General features: G+C 39.2%; 1 protein-coding gene across 2 annotated transcripts in view; it reads right to left on the bottom strand.

Moving 5' to 3' along the window:
- The window catches only part of rbfox1 (RNA binding fox-1 homolog 1), a 257,241-nt gene extending 240,552 nt beyond the window's left edge, over positions 1-16,689 (bottom strand). Inside the window, exon 1 of one of the 2 annotated variants that reach the window (XM_052552763.1) lies at positions 16,465-16,689. In XM_052552763.1, coding sequence (XP_052408723.1) covers positions 16,465-16,509 — 45 coding nt within the window. In that variant the 5' untranslated portion in view covers positions 16,510-16,689. Of the gene's footprint in view, positions 1-16,298 lie in introns of both variants that reach the window. The other variant, XM_052552766.1, reaches the window with a different exon arrangement.
- Positions 16,690-24,516: the final 7,827 nt, after the last annotated feature.

Below are 24,516 nucleotides of genomic sequence, written 5' to 3'. Positions count from 1 at the left end.
TCTAACCACTAAGAGTTCTCCTAAAAGTTTTTAACAAAGAGTTTTCTCTTAAAACCTATTCACAAAGTTGCTTAGACAAACTTTTACTAAGGAATAGAGATAAGTTTTAAGCTAAAGGGGGGGTGAAATGCTATTTCATGCATACTGAGTTTTTTACACTGTTAAAGAGTTGTATTCCCATGCGAAACATGGACAAAGTTTCAAAAATTAAGTTGTATGTTTGAAGGAGTATTTCTGTTCCAAAAATACTCCTTCCGGTTTGTCACAAGTTTCATAAAGTTTTTTTCGAGTATGGCTCTGTGTGACGTTAGATGGAGCGGAATTTCCTTATATGGGTCCTGAGGGCACTTCTGCCGGAAGAGCGCGCGCTCCCGTATAGCACAGCACTGAGAGCACAACAGGCATTCACTGATCAGAGCGAGAGCGTCGCGAAATGTCACAAAAGGAGTGTGTTTTTGGTTGCCAGGGCAAGACAACCCTGCACAGATTACCAAAAGAGAAACAGCATTAAGGGACAAGTGGATGGAGTTTATTTTTACAGAGCATCAACGGAGTTGTGCAAGTGTTTGTGTTTGTTCCCTGCATTTCGAAGATGCTTGTTTTACAAACAAGGTCCAGTTTGTTTATTCATATAAATATTTTAGAGTAAAGATAAAGGTTTAAAAATGCCACATTTAAATAAAGATTTTAAAATGCAGGTTAAGTGTCACTAATGAAACAAGAATGTGTTCAGCTAAATGCCAACCTCTTACAAGTATGCTTCTCATAATTAGTGAATATGCATATAAACATCCTTTTAATAAACAGAGTGGAATAATCATGGCTGATAGTAAAACATGCAAACGGGAAAGAAAACCAAACTGGACACAAGCACAGCTGTTACTTCTTGCCCAATTGGTTGATAAAAACTAGGACATAATCAAAGGAAAATTTGGAGTTGGGACAACCCTCTATGGACACATTGGGAATTGAATCATCATTTGGCTAGTAAATTTTTTTGTTTACTCGCCAGACTGATAAAACTTGATAACCACGTGTGAAAACATATTAAACATTTTAACACTACTGGTGGTGGTGATTTTTTGGTCATTCAGTGTTTCTGTAAAAAAAAAGAAAAATTGGGAAATAACTAACAAAAATTCTGATAAGATAATAATGGTACAAATTCTAATGATAAGAACTATGAAATGCACTAAGGATGAGGTGCTGGATTCATGAATAGCCTATTAATCAGGTTTTGTGCATTTGCTCGAACTGATTTGCTGAAATCAAAACAGGGATGATAAAAGGTGAGTGCCAGCCAATGAAATTGCCATATGACCATGAGCGCCACCCATTACCGGAAAAACCCAGCAATTCTTAAATGCTGAAGAATTCCAAAGGATGCCATTATTTTGACAGGAGTGACAGCGAGTCGAAGACTTCACACTACAGATTACGGTTACGTCAAATAAATTTTTTTTTCTGCTTAACCATAATTGAATGGAACGCACAGGATTGTGGGATATAGAAGGCAGTAAAGGATAAATCTATGCTGCCTTAAAAATTTGATCAGATGAAGTTACCTCTGGAGAGAGGAAGTAATTTGGATTCAAACGTGCCTTGATACCTTCCTGCCTTAGAATGCTGCCTCCGAGGGTAGAGGGTTGTGGGATAACCTTCAAAACCAAAGGTGGTACCTTTATCGTCAAATATTTCTAAAATGTTTACGTTCCGAGGCAGACTGCTGGCAACAGCCATTTTAGGACAGTTTGTGGTTTGGTCTTAAAACATAGGAGTCCTTTTCACTACCTCTAACCTTTCACAGATTTAGGAGCTAGTTTTAGCACTGAAATGCTTTGTGAAATAGTTTTAGATCTAAAATTTTGGAGTTCTAAACTTAGGACTGACACGCCAATTATTTGTAAGATTTTCTCCCCTGATGTTCCTATTCATATTAAGAATCCCTTCATAATTACATTACATTCTTTTAATGTCAGAATTTACAGAAAAACAGCACTTTGATTTCTGAATGTATATGTATACATGTATTAGACATATATTAGAATTTCTAATTCATTTATAGGGAAAAAAGTGAAATGACATTTGATAATACGTGTCTTATTTTCATTACAAGTTTTGCATGCTATGGTGTTTTGTTAAATTTGTTGTTTAGTTGATATTTATTGTATTATTTAAGTGTCACCTAATATCTAAAATGTCGCTGTATTTTTTCTGCAAACCACATTGCTGTTTCCAGAAATTCACCATAAAAGTGTATCTAGAATACATAAATACATAAATATTAAAAGAGGCAAAAGTACATAACAAATGGCTTCGAATCATGTATACATGCACACACAAAGTCATTTTCACCTTTATTCTCACGATTTAAAAACATGGCCAGCAACAGCCCCATCCACCACCAGATATTTGAGAGACAGCTGAATAACAATCCATTCCCTGAGCTCATTTTCATATTCATTTAGTCACCGGTGTCTCTCTATAGGCCATCTACATATCTCGTCCTGAGACGGCAGAGAGGTGGAATCAGAATTCACAGCACCCATCAGTTCAGGAGGCACATCTTGATCTAACACAATGGCTGCACAGTACCGCATGTCTCCTATCGGTGCCTTTATCTCTCAGCGGAGCGGCAGGAGACTTCCTGTTCCCCTACCTGAAGTGCTATCGACTTATAGAGCCACGCTGGAGATTGTTCTGTAGATTAGGGGGGTGATTACACCAGGGAGCTGCTGTATCCCTGTTAAACCACGGCCTGTTCAAATTTATTGCCATGCAATCATATCTAAACATAAAGGGAACAAGACCCATCAAAAAATGGATTGCCTCCACTTTTTCGACAAAGGGTTCTTGTGTCTAAATGATTTGCTGCAAACACTGTGTAGTTGTGTTGTTAGTGGAGAGGGGTGCTGATCCAAAAGAAGTGTTTTCCTTGTCCTTTTGGTACTTTGCCAGCGTGTCTGAAAAGCCGCGTTTACACAGTATGTTTCAGATTGACGCGGGAAGCCACGGCTGACTTTTCTAAATAGCTGGCGTGTTCAAAGATTAAAATATCTCAATTATGGACAGAATTACTGAACAAATGCATATTCTAATTAGCCCTGTTTATCTTCCAATGAGCAGTTTCTCTCTCCCTCTCTCTCTGGCTCAGACGAGTCCACCCGAAGCATCCTTATCTCCACACATACATGCTCAGCCCCAGACGGCAGACAACGGATGGCCTCCTTTTTATGAGGAAAACATTTACATAAACAGCAAGCGCTGCCCCTGGCAGGTTTAAAGAGGCAAGTGTAAGGTTTAATACCGGTGTCTTCTTCATTCGTGACCCTGGAGTCATTCGCCTGCTCTGTACCATGAGACATTCGCAAGTCGGAGGACACAATAGTCGCGCAAAAGACAACTGTTTACTATGTCTTAAACCACTGGTCTGTGTATCCTAGGGGTATTACAAGGAATAAAATATCTGCAAAATTCTGCCTTTATTTACGCACATCTACTTTCATGTTGGTTCTAAGTATGAGAATATATTCTGAATTAATGTGCAGGTTGATTTTTCCATTGCAATAAAAGTTACTGGAGCTTTCAAGTCTCCAAAATAAATATTTTTTAATTCAAGAAATGTAATATACAAACTGATTTTATCCTCAAATTAGCTGTTAACCATTTCAGGTAAGTTTGAGAGACTGGGGCCAGATTCATAAAATACTCTTAAGAATTAAATTCTTCTTGCCAATTTCTTATTTTCTAACTTACAAATATGTTTTGTATTCCCCAAAAAAATGTTTATGTAAATCTCTTCTTTCTTAAGATTAATGACCAAAAAAGGTCTTGAAAATATATATATTTTTATTTACTTTTCAACAATTCCATTAAGGAACATTCTCAACTTCTTCTTCTTCTTCTTTTAAATGAATCCAGTCCCTGATCAGTTCAATTTGTGAATTAATTAATCAGAATGAAAGGGGTCATGAAAGGAGAAACCAAATTTCCCTTGATCTTTTGATATTTTTTGATAACCCTCAGAAACCAGCTCGTTTTAGATCCTATGGGACAAGGTGATGTCAACTGGGCATAGTCGTTTGCATACACACTGCCTACAGAGTGACACACTGACATAGGCCCCGCCCACCGGTGCGCGACACAGATGCGCGATCGCTTTCTGACACAGTCCACACACACTTGAGTCTGTCGTCAGCTGGACAAATGGAGTAAAAGAACGTTCGTTTAGACACGTTTGGTTTAAACAGATCGTTCGTGTCTTTGCAGATCCCAGCATAAAGAACAAGTGGATATTTTATTTTTAATGGCACTCCGGATCGTAACAGAGGACTGATCAGAGTATTTTGTTTTGTAAATGAGGCACAGTGTCACAGAGAGTTTTTAGAGAAACACTGGTTGAAATATAAAATAGTACTAGATCTGACTGCAGCTGCATCACATAAGTAAATTATTTCATAACGCTTTGTCTGTAAATGACTGGAAAACACTCAAAACATGCAATAGGAGGGGGCACTGATACTGTTTCCTATGCAATGATGTAAGCCAATCATAACAGTGGCTGATTCCTGACAAGCCTTAAAGGACACGCCCCTTAAACACAGGACAGTTCAGAAAGAGGGTCAGAATTAGGGTTGAAAAAATCCTTTTGCCACATATGTTTTTTTTTTTTTTGTGCAAAATAAACTTTATAAACATTATTAGTAAACCACAATGAACATATTAAAATAATAAAACAAAAAATCCATGCGATGAACACTTTAATTAATTTCAGAACTGATTTTTTTTTTCATATACTGCCTTAGTTTCTTCTCACCTAAGTGTTATGAGTTAAATGTTTACTTTAAATACACACATAAACTGTCACATTTTTTTGAAAGTATTGAATGTAATATATATATACTTTTGCAATAATTTTATGGTGCTGCTGAATACTTCAGTATACAATTATTGTAACCATGAAAAACTTTGACCAGTATATTATCCAAATGTTCTTCTTTTGTGAAAGCCATACAGGTGTGGAACAATATGAGTGTGAGTAAATGATGACAGAATTTTCAGATTTTGCTTTGTTAAACCTACAAAACACAAATTAGAACTAAAAATAGCAGAGTTGTCAGTAGATAAAAATAGATAATGATGACTAACGTCATCATTTCCTTCAGTTCCTTTGTAAGAAAATATATTGGGCCTTTTTCATGGAACACAATCACTTTACAAACTTCCTGAACAAAAACCTTCACACTTCTGGCATGATGGCAATGAACAGAAGACAAAAAAGGTTGAAAAACACTGCCTGCAAGCTAATGATGGTGAAACACATGCAGAAGCCAATCTAAATACACATTTCACATGTTTTTTTGTAAATGCTCACAAAGAATATAAAAACAGCTGCCATAATGATCGCGTCTATTTATTACACCAGAAGCTGCCCGACATTGTGTTGCAAGAGCAACCAGTAAAGCAACCATTTCTGGCCAAGTCTTGGAAGGCCATGGCTTTTTCTGATGTCGCTGAAGAAGGCGACTCATACCTGGCAATTGCCTCTCAAGTGAACCATGCACCTCCAGAAAATGGCCATTTATCAGAAACAAATGAGATGTCATAGGTCAGAACAGCACCCAGGCCTTGCATCCTCCACAGGCTTGCTATTTGTCACACCAAATGAGCAAAACAACAGGCTCTGCAGAGAACACTGCGAGGACAGCCTCTCCAATTAGTCAACTGATACACCACTGCTGCTATCGCCATCAGCAAGCCAATCGGCAGCAAACTGTTTCCTTTTAAAACCTTGCAGTCGTCACATACAGAGAGTTGGGATTTAATTGAATGCATACAAGTTTGAATGAAAACATACCAGCAACGTACAAGCGTGCTTCTGATCACTATTGGCTTACTCTTCCAAAAGTGTGCCGAATTACTTAATGAAACAATGAAATGAGTCACCAGAGCAGAGAAGCTTAAACTATTCATTAATGCTTGGAATTTTTTATATTTAACCACTGCAAACTAGATTTAAGCATAGCCACCAAATTTCAGGAAAACACTGACACATTATGCGGCGGCTAATTTGGATTATAATTATCCGGAAAAACCGTGCTCCACAAATTGGCAATGTTATTTCAAAAGTCCATGGAAGTGAAACAAATGAAATAGTGGGAGAGAATGAGGCACAGATGAAATAAGACAAGTCACTGATGCGGTGTTGAGGGAAGCTTTTATTCTCTACCAATCTCAAGATTTCATTGTTTCTCATGTTCCAAGACTTTCAAGGACTTTTCAGTCTATGAAGGTGATTTGACTTCCACGGTTAAATGCCACGTTAATGAACGTGACTATGAAAGCCTGTGAGAATTGTGTTGATATTTTAAATGAGTTGATGTGGAAAAAAATAAAATAAAAAAATTTAAGAAGCACGCAAACAGTGAAATGCAGTTCTGCTATTTGAGATGGATGGATGGATGGATGGATGGATGGATATCATAAAAGCAGCACGACTGTTCTCAACATTGATGATAATAATAATAATGGTCCCACTTTATATTAGGTGGCCTTAACCACTAAAGTACGTCCTTCCATTTAAATCAATTAATTTAATACAATGCACTTACTGTGTACATACATGTTTTTACATTGTACTTGTATTTAAAAAAAAAAACCCTGTATTTAATTACATCTGTAATTAATTTCTGTATTTACATTTATGATGTACATTTGACTTGGCAGACCCATCACTTAAACTTGCAATGCAATATGAACACTAAGTTCATTGTAATTATTTTCTGGTGTAAGTACATAGTTAAGGCCACCTAATATAAAGTGGAACCATAATAAATGTTAGAATGATTTCTGAAAGATCATATGACACTGAATACTTGAGTGATGACTGCTTTGCCATCACAGGAATGAATGGCATTTATAATATACTTAAACAGAAAACAGTTATTTTACTGCACATCCCTGCTTTACAATGAATGAAGAAAAGACATGAAAGGAAAAGTGGCTTTGTGCATCATGGAAAGTGCTCGTCCTTCACGACAGTGTCCTAAGCTTCATGAGCTCCACAGCCAGGCAGACGTCTGCAGACAGAACACAGTTAACAATGTGGAGAGCTGTTCTTGGCACTGCGCAGCCATGACACTTTGCCCACGCACTCTCTCGCACACATGCTGTCCGCTCATTCCGTGCTGGTGGGGGAGGATACCTCTGGTTTGAATGTCAAAGAGTCAATGTATACAAACAAGTCTGGAAAATTGATGATGCTTGTCTATGCGTGTGGTCTGTAAAGAATATTAATATTCCCTGTGCCCATTCTATATATCTCTTCAAATGGGAGTCTGCTGGACTTTGAAGCTGGGGAGAGGAGGGGCGGAAATCGCTGTTCGTAAACTCCAGCCGTGGATGACATTATTAATCTCAATTTAGGAACTCTGTGAATGCACATTGAGCTGCGACCGGAGGAAGCGATACAGTAGCAGAGCTCCTCCCAGCGGGGTGTTCCCAGATTAGAGTACATATAGCCTAATCCCCCACGACGCATCAACGTGACAAGAGTCCGTCGACAGTGACCTTTCATACAGATAGCCAAAAGTTGGCTGTCAGATGCTTGCCATTACACCCCAAAATCATCCTGGAGCAAAAAATTGATTTTTGTTTTCCAGCAGCCAGGCAGTTTTTGGAGGGCAATTAAGAGCTGTTTTCCTCCACTGGAACTGGATTCCCTACGCGGGGGCCAACGGTCTGCCAAAATGGCTGTAAGGATGTAATGGATGTCTGGCAGCTGCGATGTTCGCTAAATCGAAGCAAGGCCGATAGTCTGTGGATCTTTAAGGACTAGAAAGTCCTTTTCAGTAATAATAAGGCATGCAATGACAGCTGCCACCGTTCCACTTATTGAGTAAGTGCGAGCCTAGTCGCATAGGAGAGCAGCCCACCATGATGGGAAAGATGTCACCGAGTAAGGAAGATGCAATTAAAAGCTCACCTGAGAGAAAATGAGTGCCGGTGTCTCGGCGGGCTGTTATGAAGCCCCACGTGCTGTGTATTAGAGATAAAAAGGTTCATCAGAAATTCTCTGCGAAAAAGGCAGGAACAGTCGCCGTGAGGATTAGAAATCCCTTGTTATGATATTCATTAACTTAATAAAATAAACAAATGAAATCTGTGGGGCATTAAAATTATAATCCACATCAATGGCTTTTCTGAACATTTTTTCCCCCTCACAGAGAAGACCAGGCAGCATAAAATGATGACAAGTGCAATATATATACCATAAAACCTGAAATACAGCCACGTCGATGCCAAAGGAACAGCCTGCATCACAACTGGGAGTTCTAGTGTTGCATCTCTTTGCGAATCCCATTTTCATCCATAGATGTCGGGATTATCTACACTATCTCCCTGACACAGTTTGTTTCTGTTTACACTGCCATGTGGCGTTTTATGTGCTGTTGTATTGTGCATATTGATATTTCACACCAACACAGTCCTCTGAGTTGTCACAGGTTGCATAACATTCATTCTGGCTGATACACTGCCAATTCTGTTCTGGCACAGGCTCCCGTCGCCCATGGCAAAATAAACATCAAAACCTCACCATGCACGCCAAACCCAAAGAGATTCGGGAGCGACCTGCGCGGCTCAACGTGGATGAGAAATAAGGCAAAGAAGCAGATTTAGAATAGATCACAAAACCTCTGATGAAAAAGAATCTCATCTCAAAGGGTTTACCAGCTGTCCACTGGGGTTGGAGGAGCACGTTGTGCTTCAGTCACCAAAAAAAAAAAAAAAAATTGAGGAGAAAATATTGTGAAAAAAGCATGATAAAAATAACTCGGGACATGTGACCAGGAGCACTAGAGGAAAACCTGATTCATGTCAAACTGCTGGATAATAATCCACACAGCACAATTTCAACAGATGGGATGATGTCTAGTGGGACCTGAAATGTAAGGCTTCATGGAGAAATGGCTGAGCACATTAGAGTTAATATCCACCTGATATCATCTGTGATCTCCAAGTACCAGCTGAAAAGCTCCAATGTGACGGATAACGCCAACATCCGGTCCTCAAAGCATTCGCAGACATACAAACACCCGTGAGGCTCTTTGATGAGCCAATCACAACTCGCAAAAACAGCCTCAACCCTTCAAGACACGTCTCTCACCCCAATGTCAATCACAGCGGCAAAAATGCCAAGCGATTCCAGCCTCGCTGTTGCTTTTTAAACAGAAAATGTGTGTTGTATTAAGGAACGCCATCTGCATTATACCTCATAATCCTGAGAATCCTGCAAACGTCTGTCTGACAGCAACATAGGCAGAGCCCGCAGGAGAGGTTTAATCAAAGGTCAGGACAGAATCTTAACACCGTTTACCAGCACGGGCCCAATCCCTCATTTGGTACGGCGCCAAATCCCAACTCCAAGGGGAAATGTGATTTCGAATGACTTATTGTACAGTGCATGCTGATGAGAAACTAATGTCATTAAGAGAATATGCGAAAGCAGTTGTTCGATGCACTTTTAATGGGCAGGAACATTTTCATCTCTGTTTTGACACAACGAACAAAGGCACATCAATGGTTTATGACCATTTATACCTCAGCAAATGGAGGGAGAAGCGTGATTTGCCTTCACAGGCGAACTATATATTCAGGCTGTCATAGCAATACTGATGACAGGCAGATGGAGTGTTTGTATTCGTTTTGCACTCGGGAAATGCAGCTTTACACTGACCACATATTACAAAATAAACTTTACTTATTGCTTGCGCTCGTCGGTCTACACAAACCGCCCCCCCCCCCCCCCTCCAGTTCTGAACCGAACTGAACCCCTGAACTGGTTTCCCCTCATATTCAGAATAACTGCTCATCATAAGGTTTTTTCTGTTTTAGAGCTTTCACTTAAAACAATTGAGGACAACAGGCAATTTTCACTCCGGCATCTCCAGCCAACACCCCTTGCATCGGAATGAAGACGGACGGTACGGGCAAAGAGCAAACATCTGGAAATCCTGAAGAGATAGCGGCACTTTTACAAGATTAAATAGACAATATTTAATAACATTTTGCTGGGGAGGACTAATGTTTCCTTTCAAGCGCATTAGCATTTTGATAACCGGCTGAAGACTATTCTTTCATTCACGATAAGGGGAGAACGCGAGGCTGTGTAGACAGCATGAAATAATTGGCACACTGCATGTGAAAAGTCAGCATTTAAAAAGTAGAGAGGGTGGAAATAAGGAAATAATAAAAAGAGAGAAAAAAAAAACATTTCCAGGTAGATGAGAACCGAGGGAGTGCTGATTCTAGAGTTCAGAGATTTTTCACTACAGCTCAGGGTGGTTTCACAATTTGAGCAGTCCTCTGTGTTGAATAAGTGGAGTCTGAACTAATTATGTAAAAAACTGTAAAAAAAGCATGCCTCAGCACTATGCCCAGAGTTAGCCTGACGTATTGCACTGTACTTCCACTGAATACAAAGCTCAAAAGCCCCTCATGCGATTGGCCTCACATCTAAAATAAGAAGTAGAGTAGCCTCAATCCATTATCGTGCTTCCCAAAAAAGCCTTCAGATTGCATTGCAGTATAAACGAAAAAGTAAAAGTAAAACAATGACTCATCTGACCTATGAGTAAGGCTTGGTGTACCACACCACGGTAAAGCCTCTGGCGTATTTAAGACACATGAGCATGTAGCCGTGCCACAGGGTGTTGGTGACTGGTCTGACAAAACCATGCTGTGCGAAATCACTTTGAATTATCACTGTTATCATCACCAGCAGGCCCCAGCCTCAGAGCACATAAGGACAAAACGGCCAACATTCAGCTATGAGCTCTTGATGTCCATGAAGACTGACGTGACTAGTAACGCTTCAAATACAAAAGTCTAGACAGATGCACGGAGCCAATTAAATCATATACAAAACAACCACAAATTAAAGATGTTAAGCGTGCGGCTAATGCCCATCAGCGAATGTCACGTACACAGAGAGTGAAGGTCATTGCGGCGGCATGTTTTTCTTCACTTAACTGCTCTCGAGCTATTGACCTGTAAAGCCACATCTCTAATCTGTACATTGTAACACGTCAAACATATTTACTAATATTACCAGTGATGAAAGTATTTCTCAATGACTCATTCTGGAGTCAGGCAAGATTTGGTCATCCCACCACAGGATCTTAGGGCTGAAAAAATATTTATTGGGAACTCCATCTGGTGCCTGGAAATACAACAGAATCACGTTGCCTCAAGTCAATTCAAGTCAGTTTTATTTGTATAGCTCTTTTCCAAATACATATTGTTTAAGAGCAGCTTTACAGTAAATCCTGATGGTAATAATTATATTGCTTTACAGTCGCATTTAGCAGATTAGAGCTGGGTGATAATGTTGTTTACATTTTGCAACAAAACAAAGAAGTGGTTGAGATTTACTATATAGTATTTATTGCTTTACATGAGCACTGTATGTATGAATGTGGGTAAAGTTAGATATACTTCTAAATACAATGTTAGATATAGAGCTACAGTATGTGATACAGTGTAATTTAGGTTACATTTAGTGACAATACAAACAATCAGGTATGTTAACTACATATACAATTTGACAATTAATATCTTGCGAAATGTCACATAAGCTATAATAAAACATTTCTCATTGTTTTTAGCTCACAAGTTCGCCAGCTAGCCTACTAGCTCAGCATACCACTAGTCAATTAACCTGCTATACAAGCAGAATATAAGCTAAAAGTTATATTTTTTATATAAAAATAACATTATAAAATATATTGTTTGAACAGTTATGGCTTTTAGTTTCTGTGTGTTGTTTTAGTTTGTATGCTAGCATAACATACAGATACCCAATTAGCATGTTAGTTAACTATGCATTAGCACCCCTTACGAAAATTATGCAAGGTTTTAACACAAATTAAACCAAAAAAAAATAAAAAATAAAACCTTGGTTAAATAGTGAAACCATGGTAACCACAAAAACCAAGGTCTTTCTACACTAACCATAGTTTAACCATGGTATTTGTAACACTTTTACTACAAAAAAAAACATGGTTAATTTTTACAAGCAACTTAATGTACCTTACATGTAAACCACAACATCCTTTAATGGTATTACATAACTAAATTGATATTGAAATACAAGTAAAAAGTGTAAAATGTTCAAACATTTCAGTTACTATAAGAACAATGTAAAGATTTTCAGTTATAGTTTATTATTATTAGTTACTACGATTTCTCAAAAACCAGATTAATATACAACACAACTAACTTGGTACAGTATATAATAACCAATTAACCTGCAAACATTAAATTGCTGCTATTTATTCTGTATATGTAGCCACCATTGCTAACAAATGATAACCAGAAAGGCTATTTTAATTATCTAGAAGAAGAGACCATGATAATGTGATACATTTTTTTAAACCGGCAATACAAATGCTCCAAAGGGGACAGGATTCTGCAGGGGAGATATAATCTTGCACAACACTGGGCAAATTCCACTTAGGTCTAATTAAATGACTGTTTTGTTTGGCCATCTATGATATCCCTTAACACTGATTAAAACAAGCACCTTTGAAAGGTGTCACCACATCTTCATCCCTTTATCCTCTCCTACTGTTTTAGCATATAGAGATGCAGCATTGCTCTGCCCACCGTGAACGTAATTTCAATTACATTAAAAATGTCAACACAAATAACTGTGCCAGCATGAGATCCACAGCTGAGATACTATGTGCTGGGGGTTCTGTCTTAAGCGGATGATGCAGGTGCTGAACGCTAATGGTTTTGAGCGCTGCAATCCACGGCCAATTAAGATTTACGAACGCGTGTTTATCAATGCAAACAGAGTCAGGATTAAAAACAGATTATCCTGAAATCCATTGCCATGAGTGCCAGCATACTCCATTACATTCCAATAAACTGGTTTCTACTCCTGGCCAATCAGCATCTCTCTCCCTGAGGCTATTAACCGGCTATTCTGCTAGTCTTCTTCATTCACAGACCATCTACAAGCAGCAGTATCGATTGCACTGGAAACCCTTAATAACCCAGGACAACAAACAACCAACATGGATACTTTCTTCTTGAAACTGCAGTTACAGTTCGCCCTCTGGGATTACACAATAAATCACTTGCTTATCGCCCAGCACTCGGCTTCTTGGTTGGTACATCAAATTAATGAGATTCATCACATGCCTGTGCTTTTAAATCTCCATCATCCACTGCTAAAAAAGACCAGGTTCGACGAATGCTGTCTAGACTGCATTCTGGAACAGACTGCTTTAAAAAGCTTTACGCTTGAATAGAGAAGGTTAAACAGTATTGTGCACAAGTCAATGATAACCATCACGGTCAATGTAAAACTTATCTGTTATTTTCTCCCTGGAAATTAATGTGAGCATAGAGAATAAAAATGTGACAAAAGTATCAATATTAAAAAGGTCAATTAATTGTCTTTCATGTATGAGCTTTCCCCTTTGCAGAATGAACCCATGTCTTTTCTCCTCATAACATGCAATTTTTTCATAAAATCGTCCATATTTCTCCACGGCCCGTATAAAATGCAGCATTGTGATACAGCCTACAAGCTCAAATGACTGGTACCGAATTGTTTGAATAAATTAAACGGGCAAGCCAGTGACAGAATCATGCTACTGAAATGTGACTTTACACAAACCACAAATTATTTAATAAAAGTCACAATAAACAGATTACAATTTGGAAAGAACAACTTCAAGGTTTTATTCTGCAACAAATGGAAAAAAAAAAAAACATTCATAACACCACCAAACAAAGCATTTGCCACTTAAAATATTGCTCTAGGTTCTTCAGGAGCTTTTTAACTTAAAAATTAATACTTCATTATGATATCACAGCCTAGTGTGAGGCGAAAAAAAAAAAAAGTAAAAGACAAATTGGATTTGGAATTCTGAAGAAAAACTGGCAGGTAAAGGAAGCAGTTCAGAAAGCAGGACGAGACAAAACCATAGAGTTTCCTTCACAGTAGTTAGGAGCTTTATCCTTATTTCAATACTGTCTGGTCAACAAGAGCCAAGCGCACTGACTGGTCAGTTAAGAATTTGACTGACAGCATTTAATCACGCTTTATAATTTGCACTGCTCTGTAATGTCCTTCCTTTAAGTAGCTGCCTGAAAACCATCTGACATTACAAGTCAAAATAGACTGTATTTGAAGGAAATGGATCATTTGATCTTGACCAAATTCCTTCACCAGACTGTCACAAAGGTTGTTCCTATGTTATGATGTGTGCATACAGTTATTGCTTCATTGCATATAAATGCAGAAAATAAATTGAAAAAAAAAAAAAACATACAAAATGAGTGCTGCCAATCAAAAAAAAATTTTTTTTACCCTCGTTCAGTGTTATAGCTTCAGAATTCCTCAGAAAAGCGTTTAAAAGTTCATCTATTAGTGCCAAATTCATTTGGTGTGGAAAATAACACCATAAATCATCTGAGGCATGGAGGAACCATAAAGAGCGTTTTGACATATTGTTGTGCCATGGATCTTGGCACATTTTCTTCCATTTGTTGGCACTGTGTCATTGCCATAGTGATTCAGTCTCCATTTGTTGTTAAAAAAAAAAACCCATCGGCATTGTGTAGGACCATCTATGGGCTCAGCTGTTGTTTTTTTCTGCACAATATTCCTCTGTGGGAAACCATGATTTTAACCATTGACTCCAGAATGAAAATTGGTCTTTTGCCATATACTAAGCAGGGTGCAGGGAGCACTCCTTTATTGCAGCTGGCCATTAAACATTATAATTACGAGTCAAAATTGTAGGTTCATGTGCTCTTGTGCCTATATGGCTAACAAAACGAAAATAGCAGATTCTTAATTACCTTATTAGACTATTAGTGTTTAGTTAAACACAAAATGCCCCTCTGTCATGATGAACTGCTGTGTACTGAGCAAAAAAAAAAAAAAAAAGGTAGTTTAAGGTTATTCAAGACATTTTAACTATTGTATATACAACATAACTTTATTTTAACAGTCAGACGTGGCTGTTTTAAGCAAATCCAGATCATAAACACAGATCAAGAGTAGCTTTCTACTGCATTCTGCGGACACTGTACAACTCAGACATGGTGCAAGATCATGCACAATTTTGAAGACAAAACCCCATCTAATAGTATGTTTAAAAGGTTTTAAATGTGACAGCTCTCTGACCATGCATGGGTGACGGTGGAAATTGTCAGGCTAAACCACTCGAGCGAAGTATTACAAGTGTCTCTGCTGTTAACCTAGGAAAGGTTAAGACCTCTTCTGCAGGATGCTTCAAATAAACCAGAGCTTGATTAAACTGGAGGTTACAATCGCTCTCGTAAAACAGAACCCAGGGTCAGTCTGTCTATAAATACCTGTGTGAATCACACCTGTCATCATAACTATAATGATAATCTAAAGAAAAAAATAATACACACAATATCAGTCTTTACCAGTCAAAGAACTATAAAAAATAATAATAATAATAATTCCAAATTTGAAACCAACAGAACACACTACAAAAGGTCCACACATGCCTACTACACTAACATACTGTACTACTGGACATTGTATATGAAAGGTACATTTCTAAAGCTTTTTAGTCTCAGTATGAAATGTCTACAAGTTCGGTGCTCAAAACAGTCAGTTTGTGACTAAGCGACTTCTCCCACGTCCATAAAAGACTACTCTATTCCCACAGCATAAGATAGTGAGAAAGCAGTCATCAGTCCATCTCCAAGTGACATCCTGAAAGGTGTTGTTATTTTGTCATCTTCTTTGTAACCCTATTTCATATTACAGGTACGTTTGCAATGCACAACCTCTTTCCTTCCATTCTGACACAGATGCATCAGATGCTTTTATTGATCTCAGTGTAAGAAGATGCACTATATGATAACCTGAACTTTCCAGTTGCAGGTGGACCAGCGAAGTCATTGGAAATAACGCTGTAACATTTCAATCCTATTGATCTCAAGCGGGTAAACTGGTGCAAGCATAACTTTGGTATCGTTAAGATCTGGTTCATGTCGCTCGCAAAGTCCTTTAGAAATGGCATCAGTGCACTGGCATCGACCATTAAAGAGAGAGCATGAGATATGGACCATTCCTTGACTCGGGAGATCTCGGAGCATGCCTGTCCCCAAACCCACATGCCATGCACAAAGCACCTGTCTCTCTCAAGTCCCTGAGAAATGCCCCTCAACGCCACAAACCTCAGGCGTGCATCAAGATGCAAGAATACAAGCCAAGCTGTTGAGATGTCACCACTAACCTTTGATGTTGCAATAAGGCTCAAGCGAGAGTCGAAAGAGAAGAAAAACGTGTCGGCTGAAGATTTAACGGCGGCGCACTGAAAGCATCCCACGATTTCGCGTTCAAATTCCTCCTCTAACCAACGCGCTCATTTTTCCTTTCTCCCCACCGCTCATGTGTCTTACCTGAAGGGCATCTCCCACGACTGCAATTAGCTGCCAAGATTTCATTGTGGTCGGGCAGCGAAAACGCAAAGGAAAAGTGCCTCCTGTTTTCTCAGTGGAGGTAAACCGATTGCGCGCGGAGAGAGGCAAGAACGGGCAACGGAGAGCGCGCGAGTGGTAGTCAGTGGACCGTATCCACGTGGTGCCATGTAAATGACTGCATCTGTCACTCCACGCGCCTGTGCCACAGTCATCCTTGTGAACCTTCTCAAGTTCACACCATTGAGCCTGACTTTGGCTCAGGGGTTTAGTGTAAACAACTCGAAAGTGATGCACAAAATCCTACAGCTTTTCTGCACCGCAAGTCGATCTAGTTAAGTGGCAAATGTTGAGCTATGCATTCGGTTCTGAAAGTTCTGTCCTGTAGTCACCCGTTTCTTTTACAGTATACTAGTGCACTCTGTTCATCTTTAATAAGATCCACACTTTATTTATAATATGTCATGTAATATAGACCTAGTATTGCTGCAACGCCATCAGTCAATTAAAAACTAGTTAAAGAGGTTACATGGCTGTCAAACATGACCACCACCCTCTGAGATGACAGCAGAGGCTGTAACAATAATAAGCATTTACATAAAAAAGCTTCAAATAAGCATTCATATTATCTGTCAGAGGGATAGGCTTATTTGCCACAACTGTGAGAGTGATTATATTTATTTACCAATTCAAATAAAAATGGTAAGAAAATAATAAATGATCAGAAATATATATAAAAGATGAACAATTATTTTATTTATAATTTATAGTTCTTATTTTTAAAAATTTATGTCGATTTTAATAGTTTTCATCAATTGTTTTAATAAAATAAATTACTGTATACATTATGATATTAAATAAATATTTACATTTTATTATCAAAGTGCATGCATACAATTTAAAATGCCCAATTACCAACCGCACTCTTTGTATTTTACATTTTAATTGTATACAGTCCACGGACCTTTGTGAATTTATAAAATACTTTAACTCACTGATATAAATATAGCACGGATGTGTGTGGTATGAATAAATCCAGACATTCAACATTTGTCATTATTTTGTGACCTACCAGCATCAATTGTGTCACTTCACAAATCCTTTCCCCGTGGCCTCATGGAATATTAAAGTGTTCATCAGATGAGCACATCAAAATCTCACCAGAAATGGTATACTTTAACTGTTGACTTTTTGCCTACTATAATTTGGACATACCATTATATGACCATACTATTCTCATGATTTTAGATGCAGCAACCAAATTTGTATGCATCTTTTCTTTACGTTCTGTTTGTCGCAGCACTCTTCGGTCTCCACTTTATTTCAAGCTAAAACAATAAACCCACTCCTGCATCCATATCTGTGCCATTATCTCCTCAGCCATCTTCTTTATCCTCTTACAGATCTGACAGATATACATTGCCGTCGGATAGCATGTGAATTCCCCCGTCGTTAACCCCATTGTATTAAGTAGTCCACTCTAACGGCGCCCTGCCTTTGATATGAAATGCAATCACAGTGGTCAATCTCATGCCTCTTAGCAGTCACTGCTGATAAATTTAGCATGAGGCCTCTCCCGGACTTACCCCATCCCTGGCATGAGGTCGAGAACTTGAAAGGCTTTAGTCGACTGCAAGGTCCTTGGTAACAGTGACATCTGACAACCCTATGACAAGAAAATATCTCCCTTTTTTTTCCTGGTGAGCAGCAGGAGGCTAGTGTAGATCAGTGTGATAGCAGTCACCGCTGCAAAATCCCGATGACAGTCTACGTAAATTGGGTTAGCAGCAGCCCCCACAGAGCTGCATCAGGCAGGGAGACTAAAGGACTTGTCACAGGTGACCTCTGTGTAACTACATCCCTGCTGCTTTGAAGTGCCGTGAGACATGATGTTTAATATGTATTCCATCCTGCCCTGACATTCCAATTTCTTAGCGCCTTGCAATGTTTATTAGGGTGTTTTTATGCATGCAGCCTTTTTATCATTTCATCATCAGCAGTGTCATCCGAACATTCCCCCCCCTACCATAAGTGCCAAAATTATGAACTAATAGCCTTGGGATGTTTACTGGCTAACAGCCATCCTTCAAGCAAAACACATCATGTTTAGGGAGTCTAGCATTTGATTTTTTTTAATCGCTTTTTAGACCTCCAGTGAAATGGCACTTGACTAAAATGAAGTGTAACAGCAAACTTTAATCCTTTTCATCTAAGAGACACCATAGAGCCCCACTTTTTTATGTATTTTGTTCTTTCGGTGCCATTCCTCAAGCCATGACGCTATTCCCTCATGCATTAAATACCCAACACATTACAAAATAGGCCACCTTGTAGGGCCCTGCGTGTTAACACACAGTATCCCACTTTAGGTGCAAATGAGAGCAAGGGGACAGGAGGAGGACAGAGGGTAGAAAGATGGACAGTTCCGTATAGTGGATTAAAGATTCCTCCTTGGCAACATTTATGGTTATTTATGAGCCTCCAACACAATATCAGTAATGGGTTACCGTTCATCCAGGTCTCCTCGGGCGCACCCCTATACGTTTACACAAATTAAAATTGGCAACATGCCATTTGTTTCCACAGCGTCTCTTGCTTCCAACCAGGTCACTAATGGGATTATTCAGTTCTCGTTCTTATGAGCACAAACAGTGTTGGAGACATCTGCCTGGCATAGATTCGGTCCCTTATTTCTGCTTTCTCGTCTTATTCAATTTAATTTCTGACTGATTTGCCCTGTGCTGTGATTGACAGATGCCGGTACATGGTTATCACAGTCTTAGTATTTCACGGAAGACACGAAGGCGAGTTAGCTGCACATATACTGTAGCGCGTCAAGGACGACTCTTACGATAAGCTGATAGAATCTGGGCCGTAGGTAGCAGAGGCAGCGGCAGTCTCTATAAATTGCCATTATTGAATATGCTGTTCTTCATGCCTGTGCGATAAGGGTGCATTAAATGAGAGGGGTGCACAATGCCAAGGAGAACTGAAAGGGGACATTTCGATTTCATTTTCATCTGTTTAATTTGTTCCTATTACGCGTAACAGCTTTACCTTTGAGCTTGGGCCTCCGAATCTGTTAAATAATAATTGTAACGTTGACACATTGAACTATTACGAGGCAAAGCAGTCGACGAGATCATTGGTCACGTACAGTATATCCAGGAATAAGCTAAGAGGATTCCTCTCTCACTCCGTAGCTCCTGGCGGAGGGCCTGCCTCATCTCTTCATTGTCTGCGCGGCGGTTTAAATCTGCACAAATTATTTATCCGCCATTCCCGTAATTACCTCCTCCCTCTTTAAATAAGAGACACTGCTTGATCGCCAAATTGCCTGATGGTGACAATAACTCGTATTTGTCGGAAAAGTTCAGGGGCTGTGGCTTTCCATTGTGCGACGAAAAAAAGAAGTCAATAGAGAGATTAGTGTGCACTGAGAAACTCAATATATATTCAAATATGAACAGCAATGCAATTCGGAGTTAGCCTTCTAGACTATTATCTTAGGATAATCTCATCAGATTCTGTTTATTGCTTTCATTTATTACTCCGCCGTCCTCCTCGATTCAGCCTGGGCTGTTTCATCATCTTATTTACTTAGAACAAGTTTGAAGCACTTAACAGTTGCTTTCCTCAGGAGAGCCAGTCAGGGCCTTGACGCCCGGAGCTGTGCCCTACCTCAGAGCCTAATTGAGGGAGATGGGTAATGGAAGTGACTCCTCTGCCTTGTGAGAGAGAAAATTCCATCTTGCTACTAATCCACTACAAACGCTCAAGTTCGAAACCATGTGACTCACCGGCCGAGCCCCGGCAAGAATTAAGATGGTAATCTATGGCAGGTGAATGCTTATCTAATTGAACTGATACTTTATGATTTAAATTAATGAGGCGAGAGGCAGTGTGACAGAAGCGTGACGTTGTTGCTTTGTAGCCGCTTCATTCGCAGCCATGTCATTTTGTTAATACGCAGATTGCTGATACCAAAACTCAAGAATTCCTTTGGGATCACGCTGTAATCGCTGTTGGTATGATTGAAATGCAAGCGGTGCTTTCATCTGTGCGCTGGGTGGCCTGTTGATGGGTATACTGATCGTTGGCCTGTCTTTGTAAGACAAAGGCAGCATGATGAACGCTGTCAGGCACGTTTAGAGCTGCCTTCTCGATTTCGTCCTGCCTTCCACCACCTTTACCTGAAACAGGGATATGTTCTTTATTCTGGATGTGGGGCTATACAGAGCCTCATCCATCAACGTGGCAACACATGGTGCAGCACTGCTCATACCTTCATAGCCAAATCAATAAAACAATTCCAGCCATCTCCTTCACACTCCTGAGTTTCACAGTGATTATCTCGAACAGCATTCATATTTCTTCCGTTTGTGTATAAAATGCCTTGGGCATCAGGACGGAATGTTGAACATAATATTGATGGATGCAAGAGTCAGTGACCTCTATTCCACCATGTTGTGGGTGCTGAGGGCTCGTTAGAGCTCGCTGAAGAAATCTCCTGCAATACAGAAATGGAGACTGATGAAGAGAATGGGCTTTTAGTGTCTGTCTTCAATGCGAGCGGATGACTTGTCTCGAGGTCTCAACAGGCAACGGCACAGAAAATGAGAGAAGGATAAAAAGAAAACGAGAGAAGGAAAAAGAGAATGTGTTGGCAGTGGGCGGATGTGGGCCAGGCAGCAGATCAGTTAGTGCTTAAGGCTCCTGCAATCCGTTAGCATTCCTAATAATCTCAATGGAAGTATGCGATTTGAAATGAGCCAGCTTGGGACCACAACTGTACATGCCATGTGAACAATGACACACACAGTCCCAAACCCTTCACTACCCACTAACCTTGAGTGTATTTCTCAAAGGTACCATCATACAACTATGGTTGCAAGTTCGATCATTAGTTCAACGATTTTGTCACGATTTTGTGTTTACCCCCAAACCTGTAGTTCCAATGAACATTCTTAAAGGGGTCCTATTATGCTTTTTTACAAAGTCTTTATTTAGTTTTGGGGGTGTACTAGAACAAGCTCTCATACAAGGTTGTTAAAAAAAACACATTATTTTTCAAATATTTTCCATTATTATAACACCTCTCTCTCCAGTCTGGCAAGAACAGCTTGAATAGTTCCTGTATCAAATGAAAACCTGCCTTCTGAAATACGAAATCTACTGCGATTGGTTAGCTGGGCCTGTGTGTTGTGATTGGCAGCACTCGTCGCCTGGTCAGGAAATGTCATATCCCTTACCAGAGCTGCCTGCTGTGAGCTTCAGTGTAAATACTGCGTCAAAAAAAATCTAATAAATTTAAGCATTCAAAACCTTATTTAAGATTAAATTTAAATTTAAGATTTAAACCCGGATGATTGTAACCACTCTAAGTTCGTCTGCCTTGGGAAAGCTAACGCGTCTTCCACAAAGTAATAACACTCGTTGCCTTCTCTAGTGCAGCTCAACAAGGTCTCGTCCCATTCATCGATTTTTGTGATATCACAAATCCTGGAAAATATGCATTGTATTCCAAACAAGTCATTCGTTGTGATTTCTGTTAAATAAAATCTCCTTTTGAATTGGATTTTTATTTTTTATTTTTTTATTTTTTTAATGCTCAAACAGCAACATTACAAAATAACTAAAGTTGAAAAAGAGAAAAAGCATAATAGGACCCCTTAAAACAGCATTGCAGTGTTATTTGACTTTTTATCGGCTATTTCAAACACTAGGAATATACATGTGTTGGATTGGGACACAGTATCAGCAGATACACAATGTTAAATGACAAGCGGCACAAAAAGCTCTAATTACATGTGGACTTGCTCTTTTTGTTCATGTTCTTGGGCAAAATAAGCAGGCTATCATTCAGTACAATTTATATCTTTTATTCCATATTTGTACAAATTTTGTGTGTTCCAGTTTGTTGAGAGAATGAAAGTGCCATATTTAAAGAGTGTGCATGTACTCATGTGCTACAGCAGTGGTTCTTAACCACATTCCTGAAGGACCCCCATCACTGCACATTTTGCATGTTTCCTTAATCAAACATACCTAATTCAGGTCATCTGCTCATTAGTAGAGACTCACAGACTCGAAATGGGTGTGTCAGACAAAGGAGACATACAAAATGTGCAGTGTTTGGGGTGGTCCAGGAATGTGGTTCAGAACCACTGTGCTACAGAACCCCGTTAAGCATGGCATAAGAGGGAATCGAGGATTGAATCAAAAATCTGTAGCAAAGTAGTCATCATAGACCTAACATTAAATTATTACTTAGCAGAAGTTTTTACTTCTCTACCAGCATGACATCATTAACAACAGATCTATTTTTGTGAACCAATGGGGTTTGAAAGATGCATGTGTGAAAAAATTATTATGGGTTCGGGAAACTACTACTTCATAGAGCTACTTCATTTCTTCGTGAGCTACTTCATTTCTGCATCAGACTATAATAAGCACCACTAAACTGTCACATGTAAGAAAGCTACGGAAAACTAAGCCCTCAAAAAACAAAACCTCTGACAGGAAACTTTTTAGCAAATGCACTGAAATTAATGTAGAGTCTTACCAGTGGCTTAAAGAATACATCTTATTGGGGAAAATGCATACATTAAATAGATGTCTCCGTAATATATGTTTGCTATCAGGGTATTATCGTGATAGCAGTTAGCGCTTTGCTAAGATACTCATCAGGCTAGCGCTTTGCTAAGATACTCATCAGGCAACTGATAAAAAACATAGGATGTTATTGTGATGTCTTACTAATCAAGAGCTTCTTTTTTTAAACTGTTAGCACTATACTAGTTAAAAAGGCTAACTGAAAACAAAGAAAGGAAAATGTTTGATTCGTTTAATGTAACATATCATTCAAAAGACATATTTTATGTTAAGAACACTGCATAACAATTTTCCAATCAAGCATTGAATAGCGTAGGCTAGACATAAATAAAACATTCACTCCACCAGTGAAATGGAACAAAAGATAGGATTGTGCAGATAAGATTTTGCACAGCAACATCATCTACCAGCAGTCGCTTATAAGGGTACATGTTAACCAGCCAAACAACAGCTCACCGCTGCACCAAAGCCACCCTCGCCACATTATCCTGATCAATCCCTGGTTTTGTTGCACCCACGCAGAGCTCTCATTATCTTCTACAGAGTTTATTACGTTTAATAGAATGGCCTGGCCCTGCTCTGGTAACTTGTATTGGGAAGGTAAGTCAACTGAAACTATGAGCTGTGCTTTGGAGAGGCATAAAGGGAGAAGTGGGAACTTTAGAATGCCACAATGCAGCACTTGATAATTTAACACACAGCCCCCCTCCCCCTCCATGCCATTAAAATACGAGAGTTAGTAATAGCAAAGTAGGGGGACACGATATTACTTTCTTAAATTATGTATAGTCTGTAATACATACACCATGATAAACAACCTTCATGAAATATTTAACTGGCTCCCCTCCGATCCTCTCTCATTCTCTCCATTGATATGACTTTCCTCTTTAATAGTGTGGCAGCAGCCACATAATAACCTTTGTCGTCGGAAACATGCTGCGCTGTGCGTTCGCCGCAGAAAAGAAGGGAAAATAGGAAGGGGAAAAAATGCGGTGCTAAATGTTTGCTTCAAAATTCATAAAGCGCATTACTGTGTGAGATGGAGCGTGAAAGGATTCTATCCAGTGAACACACATGCAGGCTACACTGGCTCAGAGCATATACAGGCCTGGCTGCTGTTTCCTACCCTCATTTAATTGCACGTTTCCATGGTTACAGCCATACTTGGGGAAAAAAAGACAATAAACAACAACAAAACAAACTAAAAATGTTATCATCCGAATCGCTCAGTCAAAATAACGCCGGGGCGAAGACGCTACAAAATATATAAGCTCAATATTTATTTTGACACCATGCTATTGAAAAGGGAGTCCTTTGAATATCAAAGTCAAAGGCTTATGTCTTTGAGACGGTGAAAACTTTGCTTAGTCACCTAGGAGACTAGCTATATTTTTAGTCGTGTAGCCTCTGGTGTTTTGC

Source organism: Carassius gibelio, chromosome B3 (genome assembly GCF_023724105.1).
Source record: "Carassius gibelio isolate Cgi1373 ecotype wild population from Czech Republic chromosome B3, carGib1.2-hapl.c, whole genome shotgun sequence".
NCBI lineage: Eukaryota > Metazoa > Chordata > Actinopteri > Cypriniformes > Cyprinidae > Carassius > Carassius gibelio.
Note: the sequence above shows the minus strand (reverse complement) of the source record. Positions and strands in the feature narration are given on the sequence as shown.